At 45.5% G+C, this 11,729-nt stretch overlaps 1 protein-coding gene across 1 annotated transcript; it reads right to left on the bottom strand.

Annotated features, from left to right (window-relative positions):
- Positions 1-9,229: 9,229 nt before the first annotated feature.
- LOC106372945 lies at positions 9,230-10,789 on the bottom strand. Its single transcript, XM_013813197.1, has 2 exons — positions 10,681-10,789; positions 9,230-10,266 (listed from the first exon to the last, which is right to left on the bottom strand). Exons 1-2 carry the CDS (start codon positions 10,787-10,789, stop codon positions 9,230-9,232), a joined length of 1,146 nt encoding a protein of 381 aa, XP_013668651.1.
- Between the last annotated feature and the right edge of the window lie 940 nt (positions 10,790-11,729).

Genomic DNA, 11,729 nt, shown 5'->3' with positions numbered 1-11,729 from the left:
GAAGAAATTTTCTCGTTTTCTTCTTTGGACGTTTTGAATGTTAACTTCGTCGTAATCGTTTTTGACCCCAACAGTTAGCCCCCAGCTCGTTAGAGTCGAGACTCTAGCGCGCGGTTTGACGATTTTGGCAAAGTTGGGCGTATTGAACGAAGTTTACTTCAAACTCCGTGGAAGAGAATTCTCGAGAAAGTGTATATTAAAAAATATAAAATTCCGAGCCCATACTTCTATAAGTAGTGAGCTCTTGTCATTCATTTGCTTCACACCTTCCCTTCTTCAAACCTCCAAAACCTCTCTAGCTCAAAATCTTTTGCCTTCAACATGTCTTCTTCCCATGGTGACAAGAGAAGTTCCGATGTTGAGAGGGGTGAAGGCTACCTCTCCGGCTCCGATTCCGACTTCTCCGGTCGAAGCGCCGGCTTGCGTTGCCGACCATCTCTCCTTTCGAGAGAGACTAGTTCGTCGCCAAGCCGAGAAGGAACAGGTTCGAGCCGGCACCGAGTTCCCGTCCTCTTCTGCACTGGCCATTGCTCCGGGTCATGAGACCGAGGTCGTAACTCCGCGAGATGCGGGAACTCTCGCAGGCTCGGTCGTTCCGGATGCTTCAGCTTCACATGCTGGATCGTCCACGACTCCGATTCTTGTCGAGGATAAGGAGAGGGCTGCTGACTCTATGCCTCTTCCTCCGGCAAGGAAAGAGATCGTTCTAGCGCTGCGCGCTCCTAGTATTTTTCCGGTTGCTCAGCCTAAGGGCCGGAAGAGGAAGTTTACCAAGGGCGGTGACGGGGAATCTTCGCAGCAAGGAGACTCGAGCATAGCGTCGGGGCTTCGCGGAAAGGTTTGTTGATCACTTACTTTCTTGATTGTTACATATTTCTCTAAAAGACAAAGAATCCCTAACTTTCTTCTCGTTTCGCAGTTCATGTCGTTGATCGACGGGATGATCAGCGAGTGCAGTTCTAAGACCAGTCGTCTCGCCGGGGAGTTGTTGGAGCTGCAGGGTAGATGGTCTGAAACCGAGGCCATGCTGACGGCTGTCAAGGATTCTCACTCCGTGAAAGTGTCAAAACTCGAGGTCGTGATAGGGGAGCTCAAGAGGGACCTCGGGAAGACGGCGAGTTCATTACTTAAGGAGAAGAAAACCAGGATGGCCAAATCTTCGGAGGTGCGTCGTCTTTAGCATCAGAACGAGGGCGATGCAGGGTTAGCGAGCCGCGGGATTCGAGAGGCCAAGGACGCTCTTCGTTCTGAGTTTCAGGCTCGCTTGGCGAAGATCTCCGCCTTTCTGGGCTCCCTCGAGTGCATCCGGAACAAGGATTCAGCCTTGGCGACGATTGAGGGTGGGATGGCCGTGGTTCAGTCGTTCCAGAGTGAGACTCCCCCGACTGTCCAGCTGCAAGGGAGATTAGGCAGTCGTGGATGGAGATTTCGATCTCATCCTAGCTGACCTGAAATCCGCGTGCTTTCTTCCGACGTGTTCAGAAGGCCCAGAGGGGAAAGATCTGGTGCTCGGAGAAGGCGGAGGTGATGCGGCTCCAGGCTTGGACGAAGCGACGGGTGAAGAGGGAGCGTGAGCTCTGAGGATGACTTTGGTTAGATCTCTTGCGGGAGATTTTTTTTTTGATTTTTTTTTAATGTTTGACGTTTCGGCCTTAAATGGCCTCATTTCGTATTTCGGGACTGACCGTATGTGGCTTTGAATCCCTGCCGCTCTGCGGCTTTGTTTTTATGACAAGATGGCCGAGTTGCATTTTTCATAAGCTTACTTATGGCGTGGAAGAAGGGTGATGAGTTGTCGTCTCATATCCTTCTTCGATGTGAAACGTTTTGTTTGAGATCTGTTTCGAGAGTTTTTCCGCGAGATATCGACTTCGCGGGATATCTGAAGATTTCGAATATAAACATAGAGGCATGGTTTTGGGATCTCGTATCTTTTGAATATCATGCCTTGAGATGTTAGAGACCAGTGTGCTGGGTTTAGGGCAAGACCTAGGTTTACTTTCGGTTTCAAGATTTTATGCGGTGACTAGCCGGCTATTGATTTATCTGTCGCGATTTTAACCTGATTCGTACCGATTTAATGTCCGCGATAGGTTCTCGGCTTATATGACTTATTAGATATGAATCGAGCATCTCTCCGGAGACAATTTTTAAGCCAACCGGAAGTGCTGGACCAAAATTTCGGGTTTCTTTTATAGCGCTATTATCCTTGTGTCGGATGTACGAGAGTCATCTTTGTGAGATGGCTATGTCTGTTTAGGACGTTCAAGAGTTCGATGTGATCAGCACCGGACTTGGCAGCAGATGCCGTCGTTTTGAATTTTTGCGCAAGATAGGTGTTAAAATATTCATCATTTTTTGACGGAGTGTCAGTTTTCGTCGTTCGGAAGAAGTAACCCTCGAGGCATCTCTCGCGACGTCTCGCGATGCCAAAGGCTGCTTCTCCCTAACGGCTGATTTATTTTCGAATATCGAAAATGTTTTGCGGATAAAAAATAATTTGCTTGGTTAAGATATGTCGGAAACATCGAAGGCGTGGTCGGATGTTTTCGAGTTTGAGAGTATACGAGTATGCGTATCCACTCTCCCCATTTTTAATGAGGGGGGACAGCTGAATTTGCCTTTCGACAAACTGCCTACGTACTCCTTATGGAGATCAAGCCGTCTCGTAGTTCGGTCATTGTGAGCTGGTTTGTTTAGTGATAGTATTTTTTGAGATGCATCGCGTTCCAGGTCCTTGGAATTTTTATACCTTGCATGTTGGCTATTTCTTAGGAGCCCAGTCGGACGACTTTTTCGATTTTATAGGGTCCTTCCCAGTTTGCTCCGAGTTTTCCCGCGTTTCGTTCAGCGGTGTTTTGGAAGACTTTGCCAACGACCAGATCTCCCTGATTAAATCTGCGATTCCGTACGTTGGACTTGTAGTACTTTGCGGTTGCGTGTTGGTAATTTTGGATTCGAATGAGCGCTCGATCTCGGCGCTCGTTAATGAGATCGAGATCATCGAGGAGCATTCGTTGTTGAGCTCCTCTCATTCGGGAAGTAATCTTCTTCGAACACCGGGGAACTCTACTTCTGCAGGAATCATGCATTCCGTTCCGTACACCAGAGCGAAAGGGGTTTCTCCTGTTGCTCGCCTCGGGGTTGTACGGTGGGACCAGAGGACTCCCTCGAGTTCGTCGGCCCACCTACCTGTTTTGGCCTCTAAGCGTTTCTTCCGTCCGTTGAGAATGGTTTTATTAATCGTTTCAGCCAGTCCGTTACACTGCGGATACCTGGGCGTCGACTTGTTAAGTCGTATCTTCCATTTTTTGCAGAACACCTCGAACCGGGTGGAGATAAACTGAGATCCGTTTTCAGTTACGATTTCGTAAGGAACTCCATGCCTACAGATGATGTTTCTCCATTCGAAACTTTCGACTTGGACATTTTTGATACTCGCGTTCGAATATGCCTCTACCCATTTTGAAAAGAAATCGGTGAGGACTAAAAGGAAACGCTTTTGCTTTGAATTAGGAAGGGGACCGACGATGTCCATGGCCCAGCGCATAAAAGGATATGACGATGTGATGGAGGAGAGAACTTCGGCTGGTTGTCGGATGGTTGGAGCATGACTCTGGCATTTTTCGCGTTTTCGCGCGAACTTCTCGTAATCTCCGATCATCATTGGCCAGTAGTGTCCATGGCGTTTGATTTTCACTGCCAGCGATCTTCCGCCGGAATGGTTGCCGCAGGACCCAGAATGTACTTCTTCCATCACTTTTCTTAGATTTTTCCCCTTCCAGGCACGTCATGAGTGGTCCAGAGAATCTCCATTTGTAAATTTCGCCGTCCACTGTTACGTAGTGTGCGGCCTGTATTCGGACTTTGCGGGCTGCCCATTTCTCGGTGGGCAGTTTTCCGTTGATAATGTAGTCTCGAATTGTCTGCAGCCATGGGGTATCGCAACCGTAATCAGATTGCTCCGATTGCGGTTGTATCGTAACTTCTTCTTCTTCGTCATCTTGACCTTCTTTGAGGTTGACGACGATTGGTGGTCCGATGCTTGGATGTTCGATGAACTCGACCGGAATTACCCTTTTAAGTCTTGGGTCAGAACTTGATGCTAAGGCCGCGAGAGCATCTGCCTAGACGTTTTCGGAACAGGGAATTCGCGTAAGGGCAAAACAGTCAAACTTTTGAGCTAGTTTTTGGACCAGTTTGAGGTACGCGTCCATCCGTTCGTCCCTGGCTTCATACTCTCCGCTGAACTGACTTGCCACTAACTGGGAGTCGCAGTAAGCGTGGATGTTTCGTATCTTCAAGCCGTGAGCCAAACGCAGCCCTGCGATGAGTGCTTTGTATTCGGCCTCGTTGTTTGAGCCGTGGAATTCCAGCCTGAATGATTGCTCTAAGATCTCGCTCGTCGGAGATGTGAGGCGAATTCCGATGCCTGATCCCTGCTTGGATGAGGATCCGTCGACGTGGAGGAGCCAAGTGGAATTTGGTTCCTCGTTGATTATGGTCTCTGTCAGTAGTTCGACCAAGAAGTCTGCAAGCACTTGTGATTTTGCGCTTGTTCTCGGTCGGTACTCGATATTGTACTCGCTCAATTCGACCGCCCATTTGGCCAACCGGCCCGATTGACTCGGGCTATGCAGAATCGTCCGTAGGGGAAATGTTGTGAGGACGACGATCGTGTGGGATTGAAAATATGGTCTTAGTTTTTGGGCCGATGTTACGACCGCGCATGCTAATTTTTTCATTAGCGGGTATTTAGATTCGGCATCCAGCAAGGTTTTGCTTATATAGAAAATAGGTTTCTGTTCGCCGCGTTCTTCCCTGATCAGCACGCCGCTCACAGCTGTTGCCGATACAGTGATGTACAAGAACAAAGGTTCCCCCTCCACGGGTTTTCCGAGGACTGGAGGGGAATCTAAATACCGCTTCAGCTGTTGGAAAGCGTTTTCGCATTCTTCCGACTATTCAAATTTTTTATTTCCCTATAAGACATCGTAGTAGGGAAGGCACTTGTCCGTTGATCGCGAAATAAACCGGTTATGTGCTGCGACTCTACCGGTCAGCCTTTGGACTTCCCGCTTATTCTTTGGTGAAGCCATCTCGATCAGTGCGTTGATCTGTTTTGGATTAGCTTTGATGCCCCGGAATGTGACTAGGTAGCCGAGGAATTCCCCTGATGCTACGGCAAACCTGCATTTTGTCGTGCTGAGCTTCATATTATGGGAATTTAGCTGAGCGAAACATTCCTCGAGATTTGAAACGTGATCCTTTGCTTGGAGGGATTTGACGAGCATGTCGTCGATATAAACCTTCATCGTTTTACCGAGTTGTTTGAAGAACATACGGTTCACGAGTCGTTGGTAAGCTGCGCCAGCGTTTTTGAGGCCGAAGGGCATTACCTTGTAGCAATAGGTTCCGCGATCGGTAATGAACGCAGTCTTCTCGCGATCGTCAGGGTTCATCATAATTTGATTGTAACCTGAGAAGGCGTCCATGAAAGACAAAAGTTCGTTACCCGCCGTTGCTTCTACTAATCGATCGATATGTGGCAAAGGGAAACTATCTTTTGGACAGGCCTTGTTTAGGTCGGTAAAATCCACGCAAACTCGCCATTTTCCGTTTTTCTTTTTGACTACTACAGGGTTAGCGAGCCAGTCTGGATACCTCACTTCCATTATTGAACCGACTTTAAGCAATTTTTGACCTTGTCGTTTACCGCGGAAGCCTGTTCAGGACCTAGCTTCCGCCTTTTTTGTTTGACGGGTTTGAAGGTCTGATCGATATTTAATTCGTGACACGTTATGTTAATGTCGATCCCTGGCGTATCTTCCGCGGCCCATGCGAAAGTATTGAGGTTCTTTTTCAGACAGGTTATGAGCTCTGTCCTCAAAGGCTCGCGGAGATTGGATCCGATCTCGACGCATCGTTCCGGAGACGCTTCGTCGAGACAGACTGTGACCACAGGTTCGCAAGTTGGTTCGCGTTTTTCCTCTAGGGCCGTGATGTTACGAGACTGCCAGAAGAGTTCCGCTGAATTTTGACTTCACGAATCCTGGTTGGAGATTTTTTTCTCCGCTTTTCTATGAGTGGTCTCGAGGTCTGGTCTTTTTCGTTTTTGTTCTGCGGCGTAACTCACCTGTGATATTCTTGGGTTTCCCCATATTACCTCGACTCCGTTAGGGGTTGGGAATTTGAGGCAAAGATGGTACGTTGATGGGATGGCACGCATGGTGTTCCCATGATAACGTTGTAAGATGCGGGACGGTTAACGACTAGAAACTCCGTGACTTTTGTCACGGTTCTGGCTTTGACTGCGAGATTAATCGACCCGTAGGCCATGGTTGTTTCTCCCGAAAGTTCCAGTAGTGGGCTTGGTTATTTCACGATTTCGGATTGATCGATCCCCATTTTCTCGAGAGTATCCTTGAAGATGATAGCGGCCGAACTTTCGGTGTCGATTAGCACCCTAGCGACGTCGACATCTCGGATCGTCAGCTCGATAACATGGAGATCGTTTCGAGGTTTGCCTCGATCGACCGTTGCTCCCCCCTTGAACGAGATAACGTTTGCGCACGTCGAGTCTTGCATATCGTTCCTGATCGTTGAGTGGCTTTTGAGAGTTAGATTGATCCGTACCTCCCCTCCTTCTAGCGCCAAACTGTGGGAACCAAAATTTGCACTGTCGATTTCCGTTTAAATAAGGAAACTAGGAAAACTCTAATTTCCCAGAGGTCACGGATATCTGCTAATACCACACGCCAAGCAATCAGAACACAAGAATAACAACGATAAAGTATAAGAAATCGAAAAGAGAGCAAAGTAGATCTTATTCCGAATTCGCGTTTGGGCGTTACAACAAGGTAAGAACCTGGGCTACGAGAGCTGTCGGCGAGATTCCTAGTTCTAAAACCTTAAGACGGTAATAACCTAGTTGAGTCGCAGCTCGAATAACAAAAACGGAAATATGCCTGATTGCTCTAAGTGCTAAGTTTTTTCTGAGAAAAAGTCCCCTCCATGCTTCTCGCCTAGGACTCCTTATATACTGGCTCCTAGGTTGGTTTGCGCTTTTCCTCTTCTGCCCTTAAGCCGTCATAGCATAAAAATGGAGATATTCCATTTTTTCCGATTTTCGTAATTATCTTCAAAATTTCGTATTTATCCGCGGAAACTTGACATTTATCTTTCCTTACGAACCAAGCGTAAACCGTCATGCGGCTTACGGGCTGTCGGTTAAGAAATCGTAAGTTGGGTCTCGAGTCATGTCTTAGGTCCCTTTGGGTCGTCTTCTGACTGGAAGCGTTTATTACGGCTTCTTTCGATAAAGAACGAACTTTTCGCGGTTTTTACGGTAAAGTTTGATCGATGACTTAGAATGGCGGGAAACGTGAAATGGGTTCGCTACGGTCTTCGGGAGATAGCATCGAAGGGTAGACGAGAATGCATGGACTAATGTTGTATCGACGTTTTGGAATAGCTCGGTCGCTACGTAGCGATCGAGCGGAACACGCGTTCGGTCGCTGCGTAGCGACCTTTTTCGAGCTCTTGTCTGATGTCTCATGTTTCCTCTGTAAAGCTTTTCGTAAGGAAGAATCTATTTCGAAAAAGTATTTGTCGAAGAAAGTTTCTTGTTTTCTTCTTCGGATGTTTTGAATGTTAACTTCGTCGTAACCGTTTTTGACCCCAACAGCAAGCCTTAATGGTTGTAGCCACCGAGTCCTGTTCGGATTCCACCTAACTAACACCTATTATATATATATATTTTTTCTTTTTCTTTTTCTTTCTTTCTTTTTCGTTTTTTTTTTTTTTTGAAAATAAATATCTCTACCTATAAATCTAGGGTCGAAATAGAGAGAGAAAATGTGATAAATCTACACAAGGCTTTACGTTCCAGACTTGTTTGAAGAATCCGATCCCATGTACACCAAGCCCCAAGACAAGCAGTTGTGTCAGGTTTAGTGTTGGAGGTCAGCTTTGGTTCCTTCAAACAATCTCAGCAAGTGTGGATAGTTGATAGGTTGATCCACTTTAGTATCTTTAGTACTATCTGCAATTAGTAAGTCCAGAATGGTGCTAAAGAGTGGTTAGATATCTAGCAAAATCTATAAGTTCATAATCCCCTTCTTGACTCAATAATAACTTAATTTAAAAACATTTTAATAAGACTAATAAGTAAATAAATATCAGTAAACCTCCCCTCAGACTTAAACTATACTGCCCCCAATGTAAATTCAGTCGGAGCTATGGTTAGAAATATCATAAGGACTCAATGTAACAAGTAAGAACGATATACCAGACCGGAATGAATGTCGACCGATGTATGGATGTTGATATCGGTCGATGCAGGTTAGATAATGTCAATCGATGTCGACAGATTCGCGTCGGTCGATACAGATGGCAATTGTTTATCAGTTCTTCTTTTTTTTTTTTTTTTTACCTAACTAAAACACAATATTAGTAGAACCTCCCCCAGACTTAAACAACACTATCTCCAGTGTAGTCTAAGATTGGTGGGGAAATAAATCATAAGGACAATATTTAACAAGGAAAAACGTATACCTGACTTTGATGTGAGTGTTGACCAACAAAGTTAAGAGGCAATAAATACTGTTGAAGCTCTTTCGATCGACACAGTTAAGTGGCGATCGATCGATGCTAGTGATGCTCCGTCGATCGATTTTGCGCGGCCATCGTCGATCCTCGTGCAAACTCGTCTTCCTCGGTTTTTTTTTTCTTTTTTTTTTTGACTTGCAATAATTAAAAACTTTAATCAGTAACAATCTAAACTAAACTGAAAGAAATTACCTAATAATGGGTTGCCTCCCACTCAGCGCTTATTTTCAGTCATTAGCTTGACTTTTGGAGATCTGATTTAGTCTTGATGAGCCTGTGAACTTGCTCCAGAACAAGTCTCAGTGTCTCTTTTTCTCATCTTGTTGATGCAGTTGATAAGGGCTCTTGCAGAAGCTTCCCCTTTGTCTCTCAGTTCTGGATCACATAGCACTCTGACCTTGGTAAAGGATTCAGAACCTCCTCTGCAGCGCACTCTATACTCAAGACTACCCTCTTGACATTGCAAAGGAACTACTGATAGGGAATCTGCATCTGCATTCCTTTTCTTTTTCTTCTTTCTATTCTTGTTCCTTCCCCCAGATTTAGACTTTTCAGTCTCGGGCTGTTCTGAAAGTCGGAGGGTATCGACCGATGCTGAAAACTTCGTGTCAATCAATTCTTAAGACTGAGAGTCGTCTGATTCTGAAGGCTTATTGTCGATCGATTCTGAGGACTGGAAGTCGACCGATGCTGCAACTCTAATGTCGACCGACGCTGATTCTGCTATTGCGGGCTCGTGATTGAGATCAGCTATAGGTCCTGGATCTTCAAACATCTCTATGCATGAAATAAACTTCTCACCTTTCTTCTTCTCCACGGGATCATAGAAGACAGTTTCATCAACATTAGTCAAGCACATCCTATTCTTCTTAAGATCACAAACTGCTCCCACTGTAGCCATGAAGGCTCTTCCAAAAAGAAGAGTAGATATCTGGCCAGATTTGCTCTTCACGACGTGAAAGTCCACAGGGATACTGCAGTCTCCTATCTCTACCTTGACATTCTTGATCATGCCTGCTGAGTTTGCCTTGGAGTTATCCACGAAAGTGAAACTATCCTGAGAAAGCTCCATCTTGAATCCTAATAAATCAGCAGTGTCTATAGCCATGATACTTACTGCAGATCCAGTATCACAGAGGGCGTTTGTCAAGGTGTGATCATGTATACAGCATGGAATCAAGAACTTTCCAGGATCTTGTTCCTTCTTTAGAGTCCTCTTAGGCTTACGCCGGACCTTGTTGAGTAACATCTCAATGTCCTTATCCGTCTCTCTGCTCTCTCTGAAGAAATTACCAAGTCTGTACTTATAATATGCATCCTCGAAAGACATATCCTTAGGAACTCTCTTCACCTTCTTGTGAAATCCATCAAGTTCCACTTTGTTAACTTCTCTCCTGAGGTATTTAGGAATAAATACTTTCCTAGATTTGACTCTTTTCTCACTTTGAACTCCTTCTATTGTTTCTTGCTTTTCCATTGAAGGTTCGTATCCATCCCATTGGCGTTGATCGATCTCAATGAGAGAAGTTTCATCTAGTGTTGATTGTTCTTGCTCTGGTGCTTCTGCAAATTGCTGACTTATCTTCTCTGTTGTCTCTAAGCAAACTAATGTCTGAGATGGATTTCTAGTGGCATTCAAGCGGTGTGCATCAAGATCTGGTAAACGCACTTGATATGGTGTGGATGGATGATCAGTACTCGGCTGCTCTCGTCGATCGATGCAACAATGTTGCTGTCGATCGATTCTTTCTTGTTGTTGTGGATCGATGCGCTCATGTTATTGTCGATCGACTTCCTTTAATTTAACTCGAGCTCGGGTGGGAGGATGTGGGTGTCGAGCGGCAAAGTCGGAGTGGCTCTGAATTTGAACAATCTTGTCCGATCCCAAAAATAGTGTCGATCGATGCTTGTCTGATGGTGTCGGTCGACTCTCAAGTGATGATGTCGATCGATGCTCAGTCGTTGGTGTCAGTCGACACCAATACGAGCTGCCTATAGACATAGAACTTTCGACTAGAAAAACATCTTCTTCCATCTTCTCCTGCTCAAGTATTTCCCCAAATCAATTACCTAAGATGTCATCAACCATGTGTCTTTCAGCTTCCACTGCATTCTCTTTAATTAGAGCTTCTTGCTTCCTAACAGCTTCTGCAGTCTGAGAAGCTTGGGTGTATAGCATCTTAACACGGGTATCTAAGATTTCTAATCTTCCATTCAGCTATTTGCAGAGAAAATCCAAATGCTGATTCATATTCTTAGTCATCTCCTGCTGATCTTTCAAGAGCTCCTCCAGCTTAAATTCAATCTCATCTAAATGGCGCTGATCCTTATCCTGGTACATAGCTTGATCCACCAATGAGACTTCATGTATAGAACCAGTCTCAGCCTCAATGATCTTACTGTCATCCTTCACAGCAGATTTTATCCTGTGCATATCTAGATTTTTGGCACTGTTGCTAGACACCAAGTTCTCAATCAATCTCTTAGCTTCCTTAGGGGTCCTTGTCTCAAAGTTTCCTTCGCTTGCAGTATCCAGCATCACACGATATTACAGATCAATACCCTTGTAGAACTTCTTCAACACCTGAACCTCCGTAAAACCATGATGTGGACCGTCCCTTTGGTATCTCATGAACCTCTCCAAAGAGCTTTTGAAAGCTTCTGTAGGTCCTTGGGAGAATGTCCAAATTTTATCTCTTATCTCTTGAGCTCGTGCTTCACCAAAGAATTCACGCAGGAACGCCTTTTGGATGTCAGTCAAAGATGTAAGAGATTCTGGTGGTAGTTGCTTAAGCCAATGCGAAGCTTCTCCAACAAGTGAGTGTTTAAAGAGCTTTTAAAGCAGGTAGTCCTCAGGGACTCCATCCATACTGATAGCAGCAATAAGAATCTCGAACCTATCCAGATGGTCCATAGGATGCTCGTGAGATAACCCAGAGTAGGGTATCTGTGCCACTGGCATGTAATACTGTGGCTTCAGCTTGAAATTCGGTATATGATTCTCTGGAAGGCGAATGGCTGAACTGTTGGCGTAGTATTCATCAGGATTGTTGTAGTCAGCCAGTGTCCTTGGTCGAGCAGCCTCTTCTACAGGTTGAGCAGCTCCTGTAGCATCAGTA

Source organism: Brassica napus, chromosome C6, assembly GCF_020379485.1.
Source record: "Brassica napus cultivar Da-Ae chromosome C6, Da-Ae, whole genome shotgun sequence".
NCBI lineage: Eukaryota > Viridiplantae > Streptophyta > Magnoliopsida > Brassicales > Brassicaceae > Brassica > Brassica napus.
The sequence above is the reverse complement of the archived record's forward strand: the minus strand, read 5'-3'. Positions and strand labels throughout refer to the sequence as shown.

Coding starts and splice junctions, on each gene's coding strand:
- LOC106372945 (XM_013813197.1), bottom strand. CDS start 10,789: ATGCTATACACCCAAGCTTCTCAGACTGCAGAAGCTGTTAGGAAGCAA. Junction 10,267..10,680: donor CATGGTTGATGACATCTTAG/GTAATTGATTTG, acceptor TGCGTTTACCAG/ATCTTGATGCACACCGCTTG.